Source organism: Mastacembelus armatus, chromosome 1, assembly GCF_900324485.2.
Source record: "Mastacembelus armatus chromosome 1, fMasArm1.2, whole genome shotgun sequence".
Classification (NCBI taxonomy): Eukaryota; Metazoa; Chordata; class Actinopteri; order Synbranchiformes; family Mastacembelidae; genus Mastacembelus; species Mastacembelus armatus.
Window position 1 is genome coordinate 25,398,427 of NC_046633.1, and position 26,616 is coordinate 25,425,042.

The 26,616-nt window shown below is 40.4% G+C and overlaps 3 protein-coding genes across 9 annotated transcripts in view; 2 read left to right on the top strand and 1 right to left on the bottom strand.

The window, feature by feature from the left end:
- clockb (clock circadian regulator b) overlaps positions 1-6,226 on the bottom strand; it is a 29,992-nt gene extending 23,766 nt beyond the window's left edge. For 2 of the 6 annotated variants that reach the window (XM_026303110.2, XM_026303105.2), the window contains exons 1-9: positions 5,499-5,729; positions 4,247-4,328; positions 3,695-3,850; positions 2,679-2,767; positions 2,078-2,137; positions 1,653-1,801; positions 895-986; positions 496-585; positions 186-306 (exon numbers count right to left, since the gene is read on the bottom strand). In XM_026303110.2, coding sequence (XP_026158895.1) covers positions 186-306; positions 496-585; positions 895-986; positions 1,653-1,801; positions 2,078-2,137; positions 2,679-2,695 — 529 coding nt within the window. In that variant the 5' untranslated portion in view covers positions 2,696-2,767; positions 3,695-3,850; positions 4,247-4,328; positions 5,499-5,729. Of the gene's footprint in view, positions 1-185; positions 307-495; positions 586-894; positions 987-1,652; positions 1,802-2,077; positions 2,138-2,678; positions 2,768-3,694; positions 3,851-4,246; positions 4,329-5,271; positions 5,449-5,498; positions 5,732-6,030 lie in introns of those variants that run through there. The other 4 variants (XM_026303106.2, XM_026303111.2, XM_026303107.1 and 1 more) reach the window with 4 other exon arrangements.
- A 3,948-nt stretch (positions 6,227-10,174) lies between these two features.
- Positions 10,175-12,892, top strand: exoc1l (exocyst complex component 1 like). 2 transcript variants are annotated; one of them, XM_026303940.1, is made up of 4 exons: positions 10,175-10,203; positions 10,359-10,481; positions 10,717-10,895; positions 12,059-12,892. In XM_026303940.1, exons 2-4 carry the CDS (start codon positions 10,361-10,363, stop codon positions 12,326-12,328), a joined length of 570 nt encoding a protein of 189 aa, XP_026159725.1. In that variant the 5' UTR covers positions 10,175-10,203; positions 10,359-10,360; the 3' UTR covers positions 12,329-12,892. The 2 variants fall into 2 exon arrangements, with proteins under 2 accessions (XP_026159725.1, XP_026159724.1); XM_026303939.1 differs by lacking the exon at positions 10,175-10,203 and adding an exon at positions 10,251-10,257 and having other exon boundaries at positions 10,337-10,481.
- Positions 12,893-15,094: 2,202 nt separating this feature from the next.
- Positions 15,095-26,372, top strand: smc2 (structural maintenance of chromosomes 2). Its single transcript, XM_026304164.1, has 25 exons — positions 15,095-15,262; positions 15,377-15,526; positions 16,311-16,433; positions 16,565-16,603; positions 16,691-16,801; positions 16,909-16,953; positions 17,041-17,274; positions 17,453-17,602; positions 17,747-17,980; positions 18,119-18,278; positions 18,371-18,488; positions 18,566-18,704; positions 18,786-18,905; positions 19,025-19,229; positions 19,421-19,556; positions 19,690-19,814; positions 20,459-20,652; positions 20,771-20,914; positions 21,035-21,109; positions 24,562-24,681; positions 24,770-24,970; positions 25,067-25,183; positions 25,345-25,505; positions 25,605-25,752; positions 25,936-26,372. Exons 1-25 carry the CDS (start codon positions 15,095-15,097, stop codon positions 26,119-26,121), a joined length of 3,603 nt encoding a protein of 1,200 aa, XP_026159949.1. The 3' UTR covers positions 26,122-26,372.
- Positions 26,373-26,616: the final 244 nt, after the last annotated feature.

Consider the following 26,616-nt stretch of genomic DNA (forward strand, 5'->3'; position numbering starts at 1 on the left):
TGTGTCATTGTGTTGACTCTTTAGATGTTCCAGTCTGAGAAGATGGCTCAGGGATATGATATACCAAACTGGTAACGGATTTTTAATCCAATTTTAAAGTAATATATGTTAATGACAGTACTGTATTATTGAATACTGCTAAAACAAGCAGGAGGTATGCTGTAAAGTGACTGGGTGTTACTTACTCTTCAGATAATCAGATGTGAGACTCTCTGGGTCGGTGGGGTGCGTGGACAGAGCTTTGTACACATCAGAATGTTCCCCAACTGGTAGGAAGTTCAACAGGTTCTGGTCCACCAAGTCCGCCTGGTGGAATACAGACATACATGCACGCATGACAACACACACATCAGGAAAAATACCAAATTCTTTTAGCAGGCACAGGCCATCCTGTCAAGTTTCATCTGAATTACATACAAAACACTGTTAACGCTTGTTCAAATACTGTTGAAGAATAACACACACTAAGCTAAAAAAAGAACCAGTTTTACTCACCGGTAGGTGTTCTAGTAGTGATGTGACACTCTCAGAGACATAAAGGATGTTCCCATCTGTCATTATTGCTATAAAGAATCCATCTAGAGCCTGATAATGAAGCACAAGTGAAAGGGAAGATGGCGACTAGTTATTAGAACAGTAATAAGTAAAAACCTGAAGAGTTATGAGTCTGACTTTATTAAATGAGAAGAGATGTAAAAATATCATTCAAAAGAAATATAAACAAAGAAATATTACAACAGCTTTTTGAATTCTAAAAACTGATTTAAAATCTATGTATATTTGTTGTGATGAATTAGACATGAAAACCCTAACACAGCAGTAACATAAGTGGCTATTATACCTGTCACCTATTGTAACATGCAGGATTACAATATAAACTGTGAGATTTCTGACCTCCAGCATGAGCTGGGTAAACTCTTCATTGCTAAGAAATGGGGGCTTCCAGTCCTGCCTGATCTCACTCGACTCTGACTGCGCTGCAATCTCTGATGGAGGAGAGGGACAGAAATTGAAATTGATAAAATGGCAAAACTTTCAGTGGAAAAAGGCAAGGTAAATATGTTGAGGGAAAAGAGAGAAGGCAATAAAGCAGAGCAACATAGTACGAAAATGGGACGGTTGTGGCTCAGCAGGTAGAGGTTGAACATAAACCAGAGGGTTGGTGGTTCGGTCCTCGGCTTCCCTGGTCCACAGGCCGAAGCGTCCTTGGGCAAGACATTGAACTCCAAGTTGCCCCTGGTGGTTGTTCCACTGGTGTATGAATGTGTATGAGTGTTTGTGTGAGCGAATGGGTGAATGGACAAATAGTGTAAAAGTGCTTTGAGTACACTTGAGTGTAGAAAAGCACTATACAAGTATAAGGCCATTTACCATTTACCAAAAATGTAATGACAGTTCAAAGCTCAGGGTCAGTTAACTATGCACAACAATGATAAGAGCTAGGATTAAAAGGAATAACACGTGCACAGAGCCACAAAGTTAAATTAACTGAAGACTAATTTAGACTATGTCTCATAAAGAGTGCAATAAAAACATGGCGCCTTTAACAAACTCTAGTAGTGAGAGTAAACAACAGTGTACATATGAGCAAATAAGTTTGAGACAAGCCAGGCCTCTGCAGACCTGATCAAGGGCAAGCTGGTAGCCCTAACCTTTGTGTTTACATAGGAAGTCAATGCTTTTCTGCAGAATGGTGGACTTGTCCATCTTCCTGGTGTTGCCTGGCAACATTGTGCCGAGTTCCTTGATGAGGACATTGAACTGGTCTCGTCGTTTTTTCTCAGACTTGTTACGGGACACTCTACAATCAAAATATCAGTCATAAATTAGATTCAAAACATGGTGCAATCAAAAGATGTCTTTATGTCTGTTTTTACATAAAGAAAAAAAAATGCAGCACCCCTGAGCTCTTTAGTGTGTCATCTAACTATGGAAATGTATGGGTGCTGTGTGTCACATACAGTAAAGTCAGTTTTGACAGTATACTCTCTACGGAGCCTAAAACTTTATTCATATTCATCCACAACTGTTATATCTGATCAAGACACAATCATTTAAAAACCATGTGATGTTTTACCGTTTGGCTTTATCCTTTTCATCTTCTTCCATCAACCCATCAAAGATGCTACAATCATCCCTGCAGCAGGAGAAAAAGGTTTACAGACTTTTTAGAGCTTTTCCCAACTCACTGTGTTTTCGTGTGTGTGCATGTTTGTTGGAAGTTTGAAAACAGACATGCATTTTAATAATACCTAATGACGGATGTTGGCTAATAAGGATTCCTACATGCCAGGAGATGAATTATATTTCGATCACACACAAGAGAGAGAATATAAGGTTGCAAGTGAGATATGCATATTAACAAGGTGAGTTCTTGTCTACATTTCAATTAAATTACTGACAAATTTTATTTAGAACTGTTATGCAATATATTTAAATGGTTTAGTTTCAGTGTTCCTAATTATCTGTCTGCTTCATGTTAAGGAGGGAAGAAAAATAGTAACCACTCATTACAACACATTCAAGAAATTATACATTTGCAATTATACAAAAACTGAACAATACAAACTTTGCAAAAATGTAAAATTTTCTGTAGTACAGGTAAACTAGTGAAGTGTACCTAATAAAGTGGGCAGAAAGTGTTTTTTTTTTTTGTTTAGGTTTGTTTTGCAGTATACCCTATGCTTGATGTCATGGTGGCTGCTGATCAGGGCTGTGGCTGCAATGAATTTCTCTTTAGGCGTGAGGTAGGCATTTGGAAGACAACCTGCAGAGACAGAAGAATAAGTATTGCATTAAATTACCTTAGTTTAATTGTTATCAAAATTCACTAAATTAAAGACAGGTAAGGTTTTGCACACAGTACAATAAAGTAAGACCCTGAACAATGCCCTTGTTTTACCTACTGACTCAAATCAAATACTTTTATATTGACAAATTTTTAACTTCATCCATTCACACACAAAAAACATACTCAGCTTGACAAACAGGTTAAATGACCAGCCCTAAAATTAGAGCAGGCCAAGCCTTTGGAATTATGTGCACATGGATCAAATTCCTAATTACCATATGCTATAATAAAGAGACATTCATGTATTTATTCATGGACTTTTTGATAATTAGACACATTAAAATTTTAAGTACATTATAAGTACATCGCTGACACTAATCACAACAGTCAACAAAATTTGCAGATAACTGGTTTACTTTATTGACGACTTTTATACTTCAATGCACAACTGAATAATACTTTTAACGCAAATGCCTGAAGAGCATATCTCTTGTGAGAAAAACACTAAATATTCTGCAAACATGTTAAGGAACATGCAGTACTCTGGAAGAGTTTTAGCTCCTTTAAATGCTTTAAATTGTTATCACACAACACCATCAGGTGTCTGATTGATCCCAGGTTCACTGTTCAACCCATTATGCAGGACAAGCCCATAAAGAACCCACTAGAGTTCATGAAGAACTATTTTCAGAGGCAAGAAGAACCAGGAGCCCTGCAGCAGATGGTCTGACCCCCACAGAGCCCTGCACAGTACATTTCAATGCCATACAATTATATTTACTCAACTAAAACTGTGATCTGTACCAATAAACTTTAAACCCTTTCATGAGTGTATTCCAAGTTTACAAGAATACAGCTTTGTGTATATCAGTGTGATGTAATGTACGTGTAGTCACTTCTCACCCCACTGCAACTTTCGCACGCTGTCAGTCAACTTCTTTTCTCAAGGGTTGTAGAAAGGATTTGGGGTCAAAGCTGACTCTGCAGTCCAAACTTGCATTGAGGTCATTGGGGCAAAATGACATCAGACCAGAGGAAAGACATCGCAGTCCACCAAACCTGTGGATGAAATCAGAGCAGAAAAGTGGGTTCATGTGAAGTCAGTGGGTCATTCTGGGAACAGGTTTCAGAAATTTTCCATTTTTAGAGCGAACGGGATAGTGAAGAAAATTGACTTCGCTGAAACATGTTAATTAAGAAATTCTAAGCAGCATTTTAATAAACAAATGAAAAATCAATGGCTAATGAAACATTTTTATGAAATATGACTGCTGAAAGGGTCTGATTGCCTAACTTTATGTTCCATAAATAATTTAAAAAGTGAATACCATCGATTAGTGCACCACAGAAAACCTGTACATAAACAGTTATAATGCCTATATTAGTACTTCTAAAGACCTGTGGAGCCTGGTGAGCCAATTATGAAAAAACAGGGAACACATATTTTCAACTTACTTTCTGGAATGTCTTTTTGCAGGCCAAAGTAGATGTTTTACATCCTATCCTGACAGATCTTCATGTATAAATCAGGCCTTACCTGCAACACAACAAAACAAACCAGCCTGTGTTCACTGTTTCACCATGCATGCAAATTTTAAAGCTGGACAATGTAATATGCCAGCTGCTGCAAGTACGAAAACAACAACAAACAAGCCATTTAAGAATTGTTTGGTTGTTGAGAAAATGACCATCAGTTTCTCAGAGTGAAAAGTGACCTTATTCACATTGTTTGCTTTGTCTGACCAAAAGAAAAAGATATTCACAGAACTGCAAGACCACTTGTAATTTCCCAGAATCCAGAATTACATCCTCAGACAGCTTTGCTTTGTTGACAAACAATCTAAAAAAAAAACATATTAGGTTTTCTATTGTGTATGACAAAGCAGTGCAGTAGGAATCTGAAATGTCACATCTTTGCTTAAAACAGCTTTTCTATTCACAAAGTAGCTGCAGATTAATTTGCTGTGAGTTAATCAACTAACATTTGCAGCATTTTATCACTGTGGGAAATTTGTGACGTCTTAGTAGGCCTCTAAATGTAGTTAGTCCAAAAGCACTGTTCCCAAACTTGTCAAGCAGCCCCAGACACCAGCTGGACAACAGACCACAACGTGAATCACGCTGCATTTAACCCCATTTAAGAGGATTCTGCTGTAAAATATGACTGCGCGGGTGGAGGACATTATCGACATCCTGACAGATTCTCGACTTGCACTAACTCTTGGTGTAAGACAACGCAGAGATTTAAGCATTTAGTTGAAGGACCATAGAGACCCCGTGGTGGTCCAGGACCACAACTCTTGACAGCCCTGAACAGTAGTTAGTTACCTGACCCGCAGCCAATACTGTAAGTTAGCTACAGCCTTACCAATGAATAAACATTAATGTTAACTACACAGCTCAGTGCAGAGTGCCTACCTAAGGCAGCCAACCAAAAGAACCATAACCTACGATTTATGCAGAATAACATTTTAATATACCTTTCAGTGCCACAGGTGTTCGCTGTTCAAGCGAAGGAGAGCAGCCCATATAGCTAGCTAGCTAGCTAGCTAACTATACTCGCTAACAAAAACTGCCCACTGAACTCAAGACATGCAACTAACTGCCCCGTTTCACCCACATACACGCACAAACACTAAATAACACGGTTTCAGTGGGGAAAATGCTTTTGTCATTTGTAGGAAAACACAGCAAAGAGCAGGAATACCAGTCTCTCCTGGCGAGCAGCCGCCGAGCCTCAAGCTGTCACGCAACAACTGACATTGAAGACAAAATAACGTTAATCTGCAAAATATCACCGATGCTCCGCAAACACCGCGAGAACACGAACCACGAGAGCGGGAAACGAGCCTCGTAAATTCCGACAAAAACAAATTTCGGCAAGAAAAAGCTGCGAAGGTGGAAGTGTTTTCGCGGCAGATGTATGTACGCATACATACACACACACACAGACTGACTGACTGACATTGAGACACACACACACACACACACTGACAGAGCTGCGCGCACGCACGCGCGCGCACACACACACACACACACACACACACACACACACACACACACACACACACACACTCGCGGCTCTGAATGTGGGTCACTGGGCCTTGCTCAATCCCTCGAGCGGAAACGGTCCCGAAGCAGCCGCTGCAGTCCGAGCATGAAAAACAGCGATTACCGAGCGCAGGGACCGCGTTATGTGACGATCCGCCGGGTGCCGATATGCATTAAAAAAGCCTCACCTTCACGGAGACTCGATGGCCGTCTCCGTGTTTGGCTCCCGTGGACGTTGCATCGGGTGGGGGGGCACTCGGCGCTGGGGAGAAAAACAGGAGGCCGCTTCTCGCTGCGACTCATGCGCAATAGAGCCCGTAGGTCGCACTGTTGGCCACGACTGTGCAGCTTCTCCAGCCAGACACAGTTACTGCTCAGATACAGCGATTCTGTACAAATGAACTCATCTAAATCAGACACTGACATTAGTAGTTTGTTCGCATTACTTACACTTACACGTCATTGACACCACTGCTTTATTTCCATGAAAACACTGTTTAGGTGGCAGGAAATGGGCCGTGAATGTGACATCGAATGATCGCCAGCAGAGTGCACAGGAGGTTGGGGATGACCTGCCTGGTGACCGGGGGTTTCCCCTTTTATCAGTATCAAATCACAAGTTCCACAGGCCCTGATGATGTTGCTATGTCGAGGTTCCCCTGAATTAGAAAACAGAAACTTTTCACTAGGAATAAATAATGTCAAATTAGATGCTGATTTAATTTCACATTTGGTCAAAACGACCATGTCACAAATGATGATTAAAATAAGGAGAGACTATAAGTTGCTTAAAACAAAGTTAGCATTTTTTCAAGATAAACTTAACAGCTATAAACAAGGTCCCCTTAGACAATACAGATGACAGTAGTGTACAAGTCATAAATAATATAATGGTTGCAGTGAAAAAGAAAACAAAAATTAGTGTGCTAATCATATGTTTACATTTGTAAAGAGGTTCTGTTCTAGTTGTGTCAACTCTTCACATTTCAGTGCAGCAGCTGAAATGCTATAAGACTAACAGCAGCTCTGTGACAGGAGAAGGCTGTGGTACAGCAGTTTACTTATGTGTGTGTAAGTGAAGACCCATTTGTTTATGTGTCTTTATATGGGTGTGAACATATATTGTGTGCACCGTGTAACCTCAACTTTTGTTCATTAAAAGCTGCGTGATGTGATGCATAAAAATGACAAAGCAAGTTTTATGTGTAAATTAGTGAGATATATTGTTCTGGGCTTTCCACATGAGTGAAATAACTGCATGAAAAAACAGTCTGATAATTCTGTGTCAAGTCCAAATGGCAGTGCTAAATTAAGCTTGACTTTTTGTTTGCATTATTTATGAGTCATGACTAAAGTAGCTGCACACTGGGTCACAGGTCACTTCTCCTCCCTGATAATCTCCCTGAGCATCTCCCTGAGCTGACTGTATTCACAGTGATTGTTGTCATCTCTGTCCTCTGTCATGATAATGATATCACAATGTATGAAATTCAGCATTATGTGATAATCTAAGCCATCACAATATAAGCGTACCTTATGACAAAGACATACACCTATACCACGCCAAAAAGTGCAGTTTTTCAAATGTAAAATAGCCATAAATGAACAGAAATCAGCCTACAGAAAACAGATAAAATCTATTGTATGCATAAGCCAAAATACCAAATTATTATTATTATTAAATTATCACAAAATGCAGCATGGTGGCTGAGCGGTTAGCACTGTTGCCTCACAGCAAGAAGGTCGTGGGTTCGTAACCCGGCCTTTCTGTGTGGAGTTTGCATGTTCTCCCCGTGCTTGTGTGGGTTTTCTCCAGGTACTCTGGTTTCCTCCCACAGACCAGGTTGATTGGTGAATCTAAATTGCCCGTAGGAGTGAGTGTGAGTGTGTGAGGTTGTCTGTCTTTGTGTGTCTCTATGTGGCCCTGCGACGGACTGGTGACTTGTCCAGGGTGTACCCCTGCCTTCCACCCGAGAGAGAGCTGGGATAGGCTCCAGCAGATCCCTGTGACCCTGGCTTTCAGGAAAAAGTGGGTATAGAAAATGGATGGATGGAATTATCACAAAATATAAATGTGTTGTTGTAATATTCATAATCTATATGTTTAATGGAAACAGCAAGATGTTCCAGTTTTCACATGAGTACACTTGTAATTCCAGCCTCAGGCTTGTGCATTAAGCAAATGTTTTCATTGGCTCTCTCTTAGTTTATTCAGTGTATAACAGTGCCAGCCTCATTAATTCTTGGACTCATTATACTGCTCACTTCACCTTCTCAGAATTTCTCTTTGAATTATTTTCCTTTCTTCAGTCTCCTTCATTGCTCCCTAGCTTTTCTCCATTATCATTTTCACTTCTCTTTCAGGGTTGTTTGGATTAATAATTATATCTGCTTCTTAAGGATTTTCCCCTTTTGCTGTCTGTTATTTTCTCTGCTCGCTCATCGCACCTTCCTGCATAATCAATAACATGTAGTCCTTAACTCCTCTTCTCCTTGTCTAATCTTTTTTCACCTTTTCTGCTTTTTTCTTTAGGTCGTCTGTGGTTCTTCATGTCTTCACGTTTCTCTTCCAATGACATATTTCCAATTCTTCTGTGTCCTTCACATTTCCTTTCTTCCCCTGTTGTTCTCAATAATATTCTATTTCATATTCCTTCCCTCCCAGCTTCTTTTATTTCATCTAGTCTTCCAGCAATACACGTCTCCTCCTCATACTGACTTTACTCTTAAATTACATTAACCTTGTCTTTGTCCTCTTTAATCATGCATCCCTTTTTTCCATGCTCCTCCCATGTTGTCTTCTTACAGTATTACAATTGCTATGGCTTTATTTTCTGTTGATTTAATAAATCTTTGTTGTTAATAATACAGATATGAACACATCAATGCACCATTTCTATTTAATATGAATAAAAAGTATTTACGGCTCTTGTTCTTGTGTATTCTATCATACATTATAATAATACTCCTGCAGAAAATCTGGGATTTCTCCAATTACTCTGAAAATAACATAATTTAAATGTACATGATAAACCTACTGGGGTTAAAGTTTATGATAAGTAAGTACAATAAACCTCATGTGTTATTCATGAGATTCAACACTTGTATATATCCTTTCCTCCCTACTTCCTGCCCATCTGCTCATTTTTCCATCTCAGATGCAAAAAGCCTTTCAAGCGAACACCCACAAAACCATCAACAACAACAAAAAAAGCACTTAGCTGTGGACCGACCCATCTTTGTTTTCGCAAATGTGACAAATCCAATGGAGCCACACTCTTTTCCTGCTAACAAATCAAATCAGTGCTTTGCTCTGGTTCATTCTTGGGAGGTTCTACTTATGGAAAAAACTTCCCAAGCTGTTTTGTTCTGCTCTCCCACCAACTGGAACTTAAAAAACAAAAGTGTAATCTTATGTTTGCCCTGTTTGTCAGTACATCAAGCAAATTGTCTTGTGGAGCCAAGATCACAAGAAGTGTAGCATCCTTTATGGGCTTGTAAAATCCATCCATTTAAGTGCTTCACCCTATTCGTACCTGTTCTCAGAGATTGAATTAGTACAGGGTAATGGAAACCCTGCAGAGTGCTATGGGACATCCTTTTCCCACACAACAACCGTTTAATCACAGAAAAACAGTGGGCACCGTGCCATATACCCACATCTATATGTGAGTGAGTGGAGGAGAGACAGGAAGACCACAGAAAGTCAGAAAGAGACTGTTGTGAGCAAACATATAACCACATGCAGCTACAGTAAAGTGTGTATCTATGCCTCGTGTCAGACACAAATCAGTCTAATAATCACAAACACAAGAGTGAAATCCATATTTGCAGGAAACCAGAGCATCATAATGGGTCTTAATTGAAGTGATAAAAGGGTAAAATGATTGGTCTTTTATTGCTCCCCTTTTACTGAATACCTCCTGGGAAAGTTGGTATGAAGGCACTACTTTAATGAAAGATTAATATAGTTGAACATCAGTCCTGACCACTGGAGTGTGTATGCGTCTGTGTGTCTGCGTGTGTGTGTGTTACTCACATTGTGGCAACATCTGTGTATGCAGTCACACTGTGGGGGCTGATCTTCCTTTTGTGGACTAAAAGCAATTCCACATGTTGTAAATCACAGAAATGTATGGTGAAGACTTGGTTAAAGGTGGTAGTTATGGTTTGGGCAAGTCTCCATGAAATCATGTCAGCCAAGTCAATGTATTGTCCTCTGAAGTGATGGAAACATAACTGTGTGTTTGCATGTGTGTGGCTGCTTGTGGAGGAGTAAGAGCTCATTACACGTACAACCACATATTTTCACGGGGTCTGACCAGAGGAAACATCAGCACCTCCCTCCCAACCACTGCCAGGTTTCACTGTTCTTCATTGTCCTTTTCTCATCTCTGTCTCTCTTTTACTGGCTGGTATTTTTTTCATCTCTTCTCACTCACCCGTGGTCTTCTCATCTTATTGTTTTGAAGCTTTTCCCACCATTCAGTGTAGATTTGTTTCTTCCTCTCTTCAGTGATGTCGTCTCTTCTGAGGGAGGAGATGCAGAGAGTTTTATTTCGACCTGCAAAACAGAGACTCGTGGAGTTTATTGAGATTGAAGAGCCATCGCATGGAAGACATTTTCTCTGCGTTTCAGGTAAACAGCTTTCTTCAAAGTAAAAGCATTTTTAAGAGTCAAATATATTTTATCTTCCTAATACTTTTCTTCTTTTATAGATAGTACAACATATTATTTTGGTTCTAGAGAAACGGTAAAAATGTGACCTTGTCATTGTATTTTACTAAAACATAAGCAGGCTGTGTAAAGTCTGTCCTTTACCGTTCTAGTGCAGATTTTTTAAAAACTCTGTTATTGTCTAATTTTTTTGTAGTTGCCAAAAACAAAGTAGTGCAGGTATGTATAGTGCGATGTCAGATATCTCAGACATCCATAAAGTCCGGAACCAAAAAGTCCCACACCAAGCGCTCCAGCATACAAGAGTGCTACAGGAGAACGGAGGTCTGGTCTCTGCAAGATCTGACTCTTGTTGACGGACGGGACCCTGATGTGGTAATTAACCATATTTTATTGTATCTATTAATCCTGTGTTACGTCCCATTGTTTCCTATAAAAAGAATGAATGGCACACTAACATTATTAAAATAAGACATTTTCTAATTACCACAATTTGTGCATAATCACACTTTTACTATTTCTAATTATAGAAGCTTTATAATAATCTAATTTATCTGAAATTATAATTTCACATTTCAAATGATGTAGTTACTTTTCAAAGATGTTACTGTTATGGTCTTTCGTGTGGGACCAAAGAAGGAATAGGTGTCCTTCACTGGAAACCAAAATAAAAACAAATATAATAAAAAAACAAAGAGAGAGAAAAAAGTGTTACAATACATATGCTGTATTTGTTGTGCACAACCACATCAAATATCTGTTTTATTAATGTAGCAATCTGGGCACATTATCTGAAGCTTTATACCAGTGAACAAAACAACAGTCAGATGAATCACTGAACATGTCATTCTTTAAATATGAAAAATTTGTGGTATATACCTATAACAACATTTAGTGCACTGGAGACATTCTTAAGCCATGCAAGCATTCACCTTGGAGCAGCTGACCTACTTTTTATATATCTTGCCCAAGTCTACTTTTAATTAATTTGAGGTCTATTGTGTCTTTCACATTATTGTTAAACAGTGGTAGAGGAAGTGCCCAACAGTAAAAGTGGTAATACCATGGTGTAAAAAGTCATGTTACAAGTAAAAGTAAAAAAAAGCTTTAGCAGCTAAACATATTTGCAGTACTAAAAGTAAAAGTACTCCGTGACACATTTCACATGAATGTACATTATTGGATCATAATTATTGATGCATTATTGTGTTCATCATTTTAATATTACAGGTGGTAACGGTACAGCTAATTTTATTTTATATGCTGGCATAGTTTAGTAATTTACATCCTGCCGTGTAGCTTGTGAATTTCCCACAGGAGATCAAAAATATTTCAAATTATACTGTATTTTGTATTAAATATTTGGTTCTAAATGCAAATAAAGTACAAAAACCTGTATAACTGTATTGAAGTACAGTGTTGAGTGACCGTACTTACAACTGTTGTTAAATTACAGTGTCTGATTTGATAGTGGTAACACAAAATGTGTTTAAAAATACTGCTATCTTAAACTGTGTTCATGTGTCTTGTGGCTCCAGGATGACCCCTGTTTCCTGCTGCACTTTGACAAAGTGCGAACAGTGACAGCCATTAGCTGCTCAGCCAAATACGCTATCGTGCGTGCCCTGGTGGCACTTAGTGACCGACACTGTCAGAGGTCACTGAAGCTGCGGAACTTTGACTGGACCTACATTAAGCCCACCTCTTTCTACTCCAACAGAGGAGATTGTGTTGTCCTGACACAGATATGCTTCTATGCATTCAATTTGGTGTGTCTGTCCATGTGTCCTGTGCCCTTGGACGCATAAAGGAGTAAAACAATGTGTGTCCATATACTGTCTTTGTAAGGACCATTTTGAGCATAATTCTATTTGAGTGAGGACATTTTGGCTGGTTCTCACTTTTTCAGACTCTTTCTTGAGCATTAAAACTTGGTTTTAGGCTACAGGTTAGAATTAGGTTAGGGTTAGGGTTTGGGCTAGGTTATGTCGTGGTAAGGTACACCTTCAAAATATGAAACTAAGTCAATGTTACATCCTCTGATGTGATGGAAACTGAAAAATGTTGTCTTTGTGTATGTGTTGGTTAGAATACTGTCACATGTTTACTGTAACAAGTTTAGTGGAAAGTATGTAAGCTTGTGCCTTCTCTTACATAACTAGAGCTTTAAGGTTGATGAAGAGTTATTCATCATGAAATGTGTTTAGCAATGATAGTCCGCTTAATACGTCTTTGTGGCAAGTGCAAGTTTCGAGCAGCTTGGTATTTGTTAACTGCATAATCTACTTTTTGGGTCTTTCAATTCCTTAGCCCTGAAAATAATCCAAGTGCTACTATGAAAATGTGAATTTCAAATGGAGAACAAATAAAGCCGTTCCACACCCATCACTTTCCTCCATCTTTGGCCATCTTAAAACTAATATTATTCAATTTCCAATGATTTTACTTATCTTTTAGATTCCATCCACAGAAGCATATCTGTAGTACCCTGTGCCTATATCCAGCAGTAGCTCCTATGTTAAATCTGTGCTGTTACCACTGACGACTGGTGTTCTGTTCTGAAAATTTGGAATTTAGCAGTTAGGAAGAAAGATTGCACTAAAAACAACAATAACAACATGGGTGTGTATTGTTGGGAAAAATATTATTAGCAGTTACATTCCATTTAGCTTGTTAAATATTGTTTATGCACACATTGTTGCAAAGAGTTATGCAGACCTGACACACTAAAGAAAGAAGGTTAAGCACTGTCTCCACAGTGTGAAGAGACACACAAGGTACCGAAAAGAGTAGGTTTCTGCAGAAGGAACACACCGCTTACACTCACACTAATATTGCATACTAACCTATGTATACCTATCAGTTTTAATTTTGACAGCAGATTTTAATTTAGTTTTAGTCATAGCCTTTTGACTAAAATGCAATTTTAGTTTTAGTCATATTTTAGTCATCTGCTTTGTTTTAGTTTTAGTCTATTTTAAGATTTTAGAATATTCTAAAATCTTAAACTAGAATATTTAGAATATAGAATATTTAGATTCAAGAATAAGATTTTAGTCGACTAAATCTACAGTAGATTTAGTCGACTAAAATCTATTGGGTTTAATTTAAGTGTAATTTAGTAAAACTATTGTAATATACAAAATATCCTAAATTAAAATTAAATGAAAAACAAGTTTCATTAAATATATATGGAATATGGCCTTTCCATAAAAGACCAAAAAGTCTAAGAAGATTGATTCTGATTGGATCTTTTCTAAAGACGTCACTCACATTTTCGTCTCGGTTTTATTAGTCAACGAAAATGTCAATATATTTTTATTTAGTTTTCGTCGTCATCACTTAATTTTTATTTTAACGTCTCATTTTCGTCAGTGAAAACTTGTTGACGAAAATTATAACGAAAATACTTCGTCAACGAAATTAACACTGATACCTATGTAGATGTAGATATGAATAGCAGGTTAAGAATGTGTTGTGACTGAGTAATTATGCGCTGAAACCTGGAGGCAGAGAAGTGACTGTACCTCGACACTGCTGCGTGATGAATAACTCCAAATAAGGGAATGACAGATAAGACTGAAGCTTCTAACTTCCTAGTTCTCGCAACAGGGCGCTGGCCCCCAGGGATTGGAGGAGACAAGTGCCAAGAGACCAGGACTGAGCCTGAGCACCAATGAAGGGGAGTCAAGTCTAAACCGCGACTTCCCCCACCTGTAGTTAACCAATAAGATGTGATTTTTGGCTAAAATATAATGTCATGTTTTCCTTTGTTTTGCATCTCTTTCTTGCGAGACTGGTGGCAGCTAACTGCTTGCAGACTGATTTTCTGACCAGGAAGGGGTCCTTGTACAAGAGTTTGGAATTTCAATTAAAACTCGTGTGTTAATCCAAAGAATTTCTCTTCTGCTAATTTCCAATAAACGGACACGCTGACAGTATTTAGACTCTATACAGACTCTTCTATTAAAATACGGTAGTAAATAAAGGATATGGTATTTCAGATTTTCATTTCATTTTAAGTCTAAACATTTACGGAAAACTGCTAATTGAACAGATACAATATAAAGTTTAGTGTGTCTTTGAATTTCAGTCAGTAACAGGCTGGGGCCCATTCTAGTAGGCGGCTTCATACTTTGTGACTGTATTATTTTTTGTTCCACCTGTGGTTACGCTTTCGACGTACAGGCGGCACCAAAAACCGCTGCTCAAATCAGGGATATTTAGTAGCCTCAACATTTGCCTGACGAAAATAACCAAACCTATCTATACATATATGTATAGATGGATGTTTTTTCGCCTTTCATCTTTAAATTTCAGATCAGACATTTCAATGATTGTTTTTTTAATGCACATATTTCGTGTTAAAATACCGTATTTATTTTATTTTCCTCCGGCAGAGAGGGGGCGGACCAGCCGGTGAAACCAGTGAATGCCGCCAAAATTTAAGTTAAAAGAGAGACCGAGTTTTTGTCGATTGCTCTCGGTTGTTGCTTTGGGCTGTCAGTTAGTGTGTGTTTTCATTTATTGATCTTGGACGTCTACTCTCGGAATTTGAGGAGAAAGGACTAAAGATGTACATCAAGTCTGTAATTATTGAAGGTTTCAAGTCGTACGCACAGAGGACGGAGATTAACGGGTTCGACCCGCTGTTCAACGCCATCACGGGACTGAACGGTAGCGGCAAGTCGAACATATTGGACTCTATTTGTTTTCTGCTGGGCATTAATAATCTCACCCATGTAAGAGTCCTGATTCAGACTTGCACTGTAGCTAACCTAAAGTAGATTTTTTAGTCTGTAGTCTGTGCTGATCCAAGTGAGGATGACCGACATATCTGTGTTTTTCCTTGTAAGGTGCGAGCCGCCAACCTTCAGGACTTGGTTTACAAGAACGGACAGGCCGGCATCACCAAGGCGACGGTGTCCATCACCTTTGACAACTCCAGCAAAAGCCAGAGCCCTCTGGGGTTTGAAACTCAAGATGAAATCACAGTCACCAGACAGGTTGACGCATTTGACGGCCCTGTAACTACTTTCTAGGGCTGCACGATTTTGGAAAATAATCTAATTGCGATTTTTTTTAACCAATATTGCGATTGCGATTTACAATGCGATTATTTTTTCAAAGCTTTTTCTGTTCTGTATTTTTCGACAATGACAAGCAATAAATCATTGAAGTATGAACAAAACATTTATATAGATTAAACGTTAAAATGTTCTTTTCTGTAGACCAGGCAATGAAATTACAATGAAATCCTGTGATGCAAGAATTGATATAAATTAAATTTTAAACAGCCTTCTAAGCAGGTAAGTTTAACACACTGGTGGTCGGCATTTTTTCCATGCAACTATCATACAGTACTTTGTGGTGTTTTTTTTAAATGCTCAGTCAGGTTAGTAGTATTGCCCCGTGAGGTAGCAACCTTAGCAAGGCAGGTTTTGCACAGCACTTGACGCTGTGCAGCATCTTCTTTTTTTTAAAGCCAAAATTGTTTCATACAACGGACGTACTGCTCCTCTTTGACACTAAATCAGCTTCCGCAGTATCAGGTTCTGTCGATGCTGAAGCCATTGTTTAATAGATTTAGTTGTAGTGTAGCGTGCCAACTTTATTCTTCCTCTGCAGCCTGCTAAACTCTCGCATGTCACGTGACGGAGTGTAATCGCAGTCTGCTGTTTAAAAATCGCGTTTTTTCAAATCGCGATTTAATTTCAAATGCAAATAATCGTTCAGCCCTACTACTTTCCAACGCTTAGATTGTATAAACACATCCCTTTTCTTGATCAGGTGGTAATTGGTGGCAGGAACAAGTACCTCATCAATGGTGTCAATGCCAACAACACCAGGGTGCAGGACTTGTTTTGCTCTGTTGGTCTCAATGTCAACAACCCACATTTTCTCATCATGCAGGTTAGTCTTCTGTCTGCAGCAGAGAGCATGTTGTGGGTTTAAGCTTCCACACTTTCAGGCTTTTGTGTTTTCTGATAATCATATTTTTAAGACTAATGTGTATATTTCATATCATGTTTCATATTTGTTAGGGGAGGATAACCAAAGTTCTAAATATGAAGCCACCAGAGGTAAAACATACTTTCTCACTGTCGCATCTCCTTCGTGCACATACCTTCTTCAGGTGTTCATTCCAGTAAACAAATTTCCTCTTTCAGATCCTCGCCATGATCGAAGAAGCAGCAGGCACCAGAATGTATGAATGTAAAAAGATCAGTGCTCAGAAAACCATTGAGAAGAAGGAGGCCAAGCTGAAGGAGATTAAGACTGTAAGTCAGACAGCCAAACTTGTTTTTGACTATGTCTTTCCCCAGTCTGCAGCTAAAGATCAATAATAAAACATTTCTAACTTTTCTTTGTTTTTTGTTTTTTTAAGGTTGTGGATGAGGAAATTACACCAACTATGCAGAAACTGCAAGAGGTATCGCAAAACTACATTTCCCTCTCATGGCAAAAATATTACATTTTCCGCTACCCATTTGATTTGTGTACTTTCCTTCCATTGCAGGAGCGGTCAGCATACCTAGAGTACCAGAAGCTGATGCGTGAGATTCAGCACTTGTCACGCCTCTATGTGGCCTGGCTGTTTGTGTGTGCAGAGGAAACCAAGCTGAAGTCAGCAGAGAATCTGAAGGTGATGCAGGACAATATCGCCAAGATGCAAGCGAGCATGGCTGAGAATGAGAGCAAAGTTCAGGAGCTCTCAGCCCAGATTCAGGAGCTGCAGAAGAAAAAAGATCAGGTAATATAACATTTTTAAGATAGAAAACCTGCTGCTATATGAGTCATTAGATCAGACTTATTTCTACCTTATTTTTTTCCTCATTCTTGGATCTTGAAGAAGTTAAATGCTTTGTTTGCTAGAAATAAGGAATCATGGGTCATACTATTGTCACTGATTTATATCTACACATCTGTAGAAGGTGAATGGAGTATTAAAATCCCTGGAGGGGAATCTAGCTGAAGTGCAGCGTGTTGATGCCAAACTCCAGAGTGCACTTGACCTCAAAAAGCAGAACCTCAAAGATGAAACCAAGAAGAGAAAGGAACTTGTCAAGAGTATGGAGGAGGTAACTAGACCATGCTACCTACATTAAGCTAATATAATGATCTGCAGGACTTTTGATTTCTCTTGTCAAAGCAAAAAGTTGTTGGCAGTTTGTTGGTATTCTTCATCAAAACTTCAATTATACCCCTATTTCCTCTACCCTCAGGACAAGAAAATGCTTGTGGTGAAAGAAAACGAGGTTTCTAAACTGAGGAAGCAGCTTCAAGGTCTGCAAGACGAGGGGCAGAAGGATAGTTCTGCTCTTGAGGCAGCTGAGCAGCATTTCAGGGCCGTGTCTGCAGGTCTCTCCACCAATGAAGATGGAGAGGAGGCCACATTAGCTGGGCAAATGATGGCCTGCAAGAATGACATGAGCAAAGCAGACACTGAAGCCAAGCAGGTGAGAAAAAGTTGAAAGTATCTGTCAGGAATGTGATTATTTTTAGGTTTGGCATTACAGCTTGCCAGTTTAGTCATTACAGTACAGGCATTTGTACTCAAATTCACATTCACGAATACACCCTTTCTTGCTGTGCAGGCCCAGATGACCCTGAAACATGCCCAGGCTGAGCTGAAGACCAAACAGGCAGAGGTGAAAAAGATGGACAGTGGTTACAAGAAGGACCAGGACACCCTGCAAGCTATCAGAAGCAGCAGGGAGAAACTAAAAGCTGAGCTTGCTAAACTCAACTATGAAGGTACTATGTGTGTGTGACAGAGCAGAGTTTCTTGCACTGATAGGAGTTGCCTGTTCTGTAATAACAATAGTGATAAATCTTTCTGTATGCAGATGGGAAGGAGGAAAGTCTGCTAGAAAAAAGAAGGGAGCTGTCCAGAGAGGTTGCTAAACTTAAAGAGACCTATGAGCGTCTCATGTCCCGCTTTCCAAACCTGCGCTTTGAGTACAAGTAAGGACTTGCTGAGTGAATAAAATAAAATAAAATTTCAAGTCATTGTCTCCTCTTATTGCATTTGTTTCTTTTAGAGACCCAGAGCGAGGATGGGACCGCAGGAAAGTAAAGGGGCTCCTAGCAAACCTAATCACAGTTAGTGACGTCTCTTATGCAAAAGCACTAGAGGTGGTGGCGGGAGGGCGGCTCTATAATATTGTAGTTGACACAGAGGTAGGTGTGTGAGTGGGCAGTTTTGTTTGTTTAAATCCTAGTACAGCAGTGTAACCTGAGTTGGTGTTTTTTGTCTTTCAGGTGACCGGTAAAAATCTGCTGGAGAAGGGAGAGCTGCAGCGCAGATACACAATCATTCCTCTGAACAAGATCTCTGCCAAGTCACTCAACGACAAAGTGATCAACGCTGCAAAGAGTCTGGTGAGAGATCTAAACACTGCCTAGTTTGGAGATTAAATTGTCCTGTTTTATCTTGAAACAGAATAGCCTTTTTGCTGACTTCGTCTCTTCCTGTCACCTGGTCTCGTCTCATCTGTCAGGTCGGAGAGGACAACGTCCACTCAGCGCTGTCTCTGGTGGGTTACGACTCTAACCTCCGTAAGGCCATGGAGTACGTATTTGGCTCCACGCTGGTGTGTGACACACTGGACAATGCCAAAAAGGTGGCTTTTGACAAGCAGGTGTTGACCAAGACCGTCACTCTTGGAGGGGATATCTTTGACCCACATGGAACTCTGACTGGAGGTGGGAATGACAAAGATCCATGTACTTCAGTGAATCATTGAGTCATTAAAGATAAGCTCACTAGGAGGCACTGTCAGGTTTAACAACTGCATGTGGTGAAGTAAAATCACTTCTCACACACAAGCACTCTAACCAAGTGTATGTTTCTTCATTACTTTCTTATTTTGCTTTGCATGCTTTTCCTCTTCCAGGTGCTCATTCTCACTCAGTATCAGTTCTGTCCGGTGTCCAAGAGCTGAAGGGGGTTCAGGAAAACTTGAATGAAAAGGAGGCCCAGCTTCACGATATTGAGCGACAGCTAGCCAGCCTGAAAGGAACTGCTGAGAAGTATGACGACACAATTGCACAAATACCTGTATAAAATGAAATCATTCACATGTATTTGGTATCTCCTTGAACACTTTATTTCTGACATTCATGTTTTTGCCTCTACTCCTCACATAACATTTACTCTCTGCAGGTACAGACATTTGAAACAGCAGTATGAGCTGAAGGTTGAGGAAGAACAGATTGTACAGGCCAAAGTGCAGCAGAGCTCCTTCCACCAGCAGCAAGAAGAGCTGGAGAGGCTGTGCAAGGCCATTGGTCAGAACACTAACGCCTGTTTCAATACTAATGAATTCAATTAGCTATTTCATGCAGATGATACAACAGCAGACAGTGTGTCATTCCACATGTGAGACCTGATGGAGAACTGTGGTTTTATTTACCGTATTTCCCCCCCCCCCCAATATGTATGGAGCAGTCACTAGCGTTAGATGGGATGCTTGACTCAACTGAAGATCATATTGTCCCGCAGAAAAAGTAAAAGTGCTTATGTTCATGCTAAACTCTTAACTCCTAGTGTAACACAAATGAAAATGCTGCCCAAAACAAAGAGCTATGCTGCAGACTTCACAGTAAAGGTAATAAAGTCTGAGTGTTGACATTCAGACATGAGAGAGAAGGAAACACTGCTTCATTTCTCCCACCCTGCCATTGGCACAGTTGTTTACTTGAATGGATGAATGAATTTTGTAATGCACTTTTGCTTGTTGTTATGCCTAGCCTACATTCTCCATAGGCTCATTTAGACTTTAATTAGTATAGTAAGAAATGACATAGATTTTCCTCTGTTCAACAAGGTTGTTTTTGATAAAAGGGACTAATAATCCAGTGCAACTTAGTCTGGAAAATGCAGTATGTATTGGAGTTGTAAACTAATTTGACTGTTTTGTTTTTTTAACTAGAGGAGAGTGAGGAGACTTTGCGTGTCACCAAGGAGGTGCAGAAGAGGGCTGAACAGAAGTACAAAGTCCTGGAGGACAAGATGAAGAATGCTGAGGCAGAGAGGGACAAGGAGTTGAAAGTCGCCCAGCAGAAGCTCAATACGGCCAAGGCCAAAGCTGATGCCTTCAATAAGAAGCTGAAGCAGAGGCAGCAGGTATACTGACCACACAAACACACACACACACACTCCATCTGTAACACTTGTTACTTGATCAAATGTATAAAAATACTGACCTTTTTTCTTTTCTTTCTTATGTGTCTTATGTGCACAGGAGTTTGATGCTGTGGCCCTGGAGCTGGAGGAGCTGCAAAGGGAGCAGGCTGGTTATGAACAGCAGATTCAGGCTGTAGAGGAAGCCATAAAGGCCATCCTGGAGCAGATAGACAGTATGGCCTACACTGTATCCCAGAACAAGGTATTCATGTCTTGTTGAAGGCATGTGCATACAGTCATGACCACACTTCTATTTATAAACAATCATAATGAACTGTCCAGTAAGTGTTGGCTCACTATTCCAAATTCACTGCTTGTGCAGGAGGCTGTACGTAAAGCCCAGGAGGAGCTGGCCGAACAGAAACAAGTGATAATGGCTCAGGACAGTGAACTCAAGGTGAATACAGTTTTGCCTTTTATGTTTTAATGATCTGAATGGCGCCTGTTAGGTGACAGCCAGTTACAGCAGCTCCTCTGTTTTTTTTTTTTGGGGGGGGGGGGGGGGGTTTGCAAATCTTTTACTGAATTATCATGTTAATCCAAGTCAAGTCAAGATCTATGCTTTCTCTCTGATAATGGATGAAAGTGAATGAGTTGGGATCTTCTAATTCCTGTGGAGAGACATATGGAGATTATGGAAACTTCATCACAAAATACACATTTCTGTGGCAACCACATCTATACAAGGGAGCAACTGTTCGCTCTCAAGGGAACAAGTCTGCTTCTTGGTATAAAAACTGAAATCCCCCAAGATTGAAGGAGGCATAGGAGGGGCTGCAGAGCCGGAGTGAAGCATCGAGAAAAACTTAGGAGATTTAAACCGTTTATCCCAAAAATTATTATGGGAAATATGAGGTCACTCTGCAACAAAATGGATGAACTTACTGCTTTAGCTAGCAGCCAGCGAGAGTACAGAGAGTGTAGCTTGCTTTGCTTCACCGAGACCTGGCTGAATAAAAATATACCGGACATCTTGCTTGAACGGCCTGGGTTCTCACTAGTGCGAGCAGACAGGGGAAACAGAGCGGCAAGAAAAGAGGAGGTGGTCTCTCTGTTTTTGTTAACTTCAAATGGTGCAACCCTGGACATGTAACAGTGAAGGACTGCATCTGTACTCCAGACATTGAGCTGTTGGTGGTTGGACTGAGGCCATACTACCTGCCCCATGAGTTTTCACAGGCCAATGTTGTGACTGTTTACATTCCTCCATCAGCTGCAGCACAGAGTGCATGTGACATCATCCACACAGTCGTCGCTGGTCTCCAGACAAAACTCCCCAGTGCCCTTATACTAATTAATGGGGATTTTAACCATGTCAATATTTCGGGAACTCTGACCAACTTCAAACAGTATGTGGACTGCAACACGAGAAAATAAGATTCTTGATCTCCTTTATGCCAATGTGAAGGAGGCATACAGCTCTTCAGCGCTCCCCCCAATTGGTGGATCAGACCACAACTTATATCTATTACCAGCATACCAGACCATATTAAGACAACAGTCTGCTACCAAGAGGTATGTGAAGGTTTGGTCAAAGGATGCTGAGGAGGTCCTGCAGCTTCAGGGTTACAAACTGGGACCTTTTCATGGACGCTCATGGTGAGGACATTGAAGGCATCTCTCATGCATCACAGACTACATCCACTTCTGTGAGGACAATGTTGTTCCACCCAAAAAAGTTCGTTGTTTCCCCCAATAATAAGCCATGGATAAATAAGGACATTAAAGGCCTCCTCAACAAGAAGAAGAGGGCATTCATGACACAAGACAGGGAGGAACTCCGGGCTGTTCAGAAAGAACTGAAGAGGAAGCTGACTCCCTCAGCTCTATAGAGACAGAGTAGAGCACAAGTTGAGACTGAATAATATCAAAGAGGTGTGGAATGGGATGAAAATAATGACTGGCTACAAGAAGTCACACACTGCTGTGGAAGGAGACTCAAAGTTTGCTAATGAACTTAACCTGTTCTTTAATAGATTTGATACCACCTCTGCTTCTCACTCTGACCCAGTGTCCTCACACACCATCTCTCCTCCCTCCACCACCTTAGCTGAAACCTTGGGGTCTCTTCACATCCCTCCACCCAACATCTCTGCCAATGCTGCATCCCCATTGCCCACTGATGCCATCTCCTGAAGTATACCTCACCTCCAATACCTCCTCCCCTGCCCTTACCATCTGACTCCTCATCAAAACAATACACAGAACAGGTGAGGAAGGAACTAGTTAAACTAAAGATCAACAAAGCAAAAGGACCAGATGAGATCAGTCCCAGAGTACTTAAGGTGTGTTGTGGACAGCTTGCAGAGGTTTTTCAGAAAGTCTTCAACTTCTCTCTGAGGCTCAAAAAAGTGCCTAAGTTATGGAAAGCTTCCTGTATTGTCCCATTACCAAAAAGAGGCCGTCCCAGTACCCTTAGTGACTTCAGACCAGTAGCAATAACATCACGTGTCATGAAAGTGTTTCAGAGACTGGTCCTGCAACAACTGAGGTCTCAAGTGTCTGAATTTCTGGACCCCCTGCAGTTTGCATATCAGGAACACATCGGAGTGGAAGATGCCATCATCTTCTTAATGCACAGAGCATACTCCCATCTGGAGAGGCAGGGCAACACTGTGAGAGAAATGTTCTTTGACTTTTCAAGTGCTTTCAACACTATTCGGCCCCACCTGCTAAGTGCAAAGATGCAGGAAATGGAAGTTCCCGCAGACATGGTGGAGTGGATCAAAGACTACCTCACTGGGCGGCCACAGTTTGTTCGCCTAGATGGCTGCATATCTGATGAGATGATGAGCAGCACTGGTGCACCCTAGGGAACTGTACTGGCACCATTCGTGTTTACACTCTACACCTCAGACTTCCGCTACAACTCAGGAACCTGTCACCTCCAGAAGTTCTCCGACTCTTCAATCATTGGATGCATCAGTAATGATAACAATGAGAAATACAGACACTTGATAAAAAGTTTTGTTGATTGGTGTAACAACTGTCTAAAGCTCAGTATCAAGAAAACCAGAGAACTGGTGGTGGACTTTAGGAGGAGCAGGAAGACCCCAGTCCCTGTCTCCATCCTTGGAGACGAAGTAGAGATTGGGACTCCTACAAATACCTTGGAGTCCACATTAACAACAAACTGGACTGGTTAAACAATACAGATGCACTCTTCAAGAAAGGACAGAGCAGACTGTTCTTCCTCAGGAGACTCTGTTCCTTTGGTGTGTGCAACAAGCTACTGAAGATGTTCTATCAGTCTGTAGTAGCAAGTGTACTGTTCTTTGCAGTTGCAGGAGGTTTGCAGTGTGGTGGGGAGGCTGGTGAGGCCAACAGACTAAACAAGTTGATCAGGAAGGCAAAATCTTTTGTTGGACTGGAACTGGACAGTCTGGAGGGTGGTGGACAAAATAAACTCCATACTGAACAATTCTGCCCACGCACTTCATGAGGAACTGTGGCGAATGGGAAGTTCATTCAGCCACAGACTAATTCCTCCTAAAGCCAAGATACATATTATACATACAAGTTAATTACTTAAAATTATGTAATTAATAGCAATAAAGTAAATAACATTCAATTTAATAACTTTAAATGAGAATAACTGCTGTAACAATTGAATTTCCCCTTGGGGATTAATAAAGTACTTCTTTAATTTATACCATCCACTTGAAGTGCAAACTAGAAATAATTCAATAAACCTGTAAAGTCCTTAATTTTTTATTATACAGCACTTGACAGTGTTACCTTGTGAGAATAAGTTCACCTTATTTCATGATTATCTAGTGCAGATTTATTTTATGTCTTGGAAAGGTAAAATGAGAGATTTAAAAAAAAAAAAATCTCTAAATGTTCCAGGCAAAGAGCACCAAGGCTAATAAAATAAGGGAAGAGAACAACGAAGTCCAGCTGAAGATCAAGGAGCTGGAGCACAATATCAGTAAGCACCACAAAGACAGCCAGGATGCTGCGGACAAGGTACAAATGTTAATTTACCACCATTATTTACTGGATAAGTATGTTTTGTTTTCCGAACACGTCTGCTCCACTTGCTTTGTTCTTCCAGGTGTCTCGGATGCTGGAAGAACACGATTGGATCCCTTCAGAACGCCAGTTCTTCAGTCAGCCAAACACTCCTTACGACTTCAAGACCAACAACCCTCGTGAAGCTGGCCAGCGGCTGAAGAAGCTGGAGGAGACAACTGCCAAGCTTGAGAGAAACGTCAACAAGAGGGCCATGAACATGATAAATGAGGCAGAGGAGAGGGTGAGGACACAGAACGGGTGTAGGAGATGAGCAGTGTCCACAAATGTTCACCACAGCTTTGTCTAACTCTCTTTCCATTACATTTGTCATCTGCAGTACAATGATCTGATGAAGAAAAAGAGGATTGTGGAGAACGATAAAGCAAAAATCTTACAGACAATTGAGGAGCTGGACCAGAAGAAGAAGGAGGCTCTCAACTTGGCGTGGCAGAAGGTTGGCTTTTTTTTTTTTAGTACTCTGTGTGTTAAGTGATGAGTAACTTCGATTTCTCTATCACTACTTTGAGTATTTTTAATGCAGTACTACCCATAGTGCTTCATGAGCATGGTTAAAAAGACTTTACTGTTAATCCAGTCCTGTTCCCCTCTCGGTAGGTTAACAAGGATTTTGGCTCCATTTTCTCAACTCTGTTGCCAGGAGCCACAGCTAAACTAGCTCCTCCCCAGGACTGTGGTGTCTTGGAGGGCCTAGAGTTCAAGGTGGCCTTGGGCAACACCTGGAAGGAGAACCTCACTGAGCTCAGTGGTGGGCAAAGGTCAGCAAAGACATTGATATGGTTGTTACAGTAACAAGTATGATAGAGGATTGTCTGTCTTCCATAGATGATGAAATAACTTCTTGTTTGTGTTTTCAGATCACTGGTGGCCTTGTCTCTCATCCTGGCCATGCTGCTGTTCAAGCCTGCTCCCATCTACATCTTAGACGAGGTGGACGCTGCCCTCGATCTCTCACACACACAGAACATTGGACAAATGCTGCGCACACATTTCAGACACTCTCAGGTATGGTATGATACACAACATATTTTGTTCATGTTGTCAATCTTAAATAACTGCAGAAGGCAATACGGTAGACTGATGGGGTCAGTGCTGCAACGCTGCTATAGATCTGTGTTTGTTGTGAGTTTGAGGCTCACTGGACGCCCAGGAAATGCAGTAGAGTAACTTTAATTTATTTTCCTCCAGTTTGTGGTGGTGTCCCTAAAGGATGGCATGTTCACCAACGCCAATGTCCTGTTCAAGACAAAGTTCGTCGATGGCATGTCCACAGTGACACGGACTGCGCTCAACCAGAGTGATGCCAACCTCTTTCAGAAAGGCCAAGACAAGGCTCGTTCAAAAGACAAGAGGAACAAGCAGCTGATCAGCTAATAATTGTAGAGTAACGACAGGACAGTCAAATTTCTGATATCGTCGTTTCTAGAATCCTTTTTTGTGCTTTATACAACATCAGTTTCATGCTTCTGTCTTCCATATGTAAGTAATCTCCTTGTGAACCTCTTTCTCTCATTTGTATACATCCTAAACTTTTTAACTGTAAATGTTTGTTCTTCTGCAAATTCAGTTTTTTATGTTGCTAACTTGACCCTATATTTTAGTAGATAAAGTAGTTGAAATATTAATGGCTCAAGTTGATTTATTCCCGTGGTCATGTCTTGTCATGCTTTGCAGACTGCATCAAATTTCTCTGTAGCGGTAATATGGGTGGGGGTAGGGTGATTTGAAAAACTGGGGGGACTGTAGGAGTTATCAGAAACTAGTGATTCAACTGATTCACACACTGAACTAAAATTTTGAGTCTGTTACACTGGTAAGTTTTACATTTATACCATTTTACTGTAAAAACTACTGTATTAACAGTTTGCA

Excerpts from the sequence above, each read along its gene's own strand:
- smc2 (XM_026304164.1), top strand. The coding sequence starts at position 15,095 with ATGTACATCAAGTCTGTAATTATTGAAGGTTTCAAGTCGTACGCACAG. Across the intron at positions 16,954-17,040 it reads CTATGCAGAAACTGCAAGAG|GAGCGGTCAGCATACCTAGA; the intron begins GTATCGCAAAAC and ends CTTCCATTGCAG. Across the intron at positions 25,506-25,604 it reads GAGCTCAGTGGTGGGCAAAG|ATCACTGGTGGCCTTGTCTC; the intron begins GTCAGCAAAGAC and ends TTGTGTTTTCAG.
- exoc1l (XM_026303940.1), top strand. The coding sequence starts at position 10,361 with ATGTCGTCTCTTCTGAGGGAGGAGATGCAGAGAGTTTTATTTCGACCT. Across the intron at positions 10,482-10,716 it reads ACATTTTCTCTGCGTTTCAG|TTGCCAAAAACAAAGTAGTG; the intron begins GTAAACAGCTTT and ends ATTTTTTTGTAG. Across the intron at positions 10,896-12,058 it reads ACGGACGGGACCCTGATGTG|GATGACCCCTGTTTCCTGCT; the intron begins GTAATTAACCAT and ends TTGTGGCTCCAG.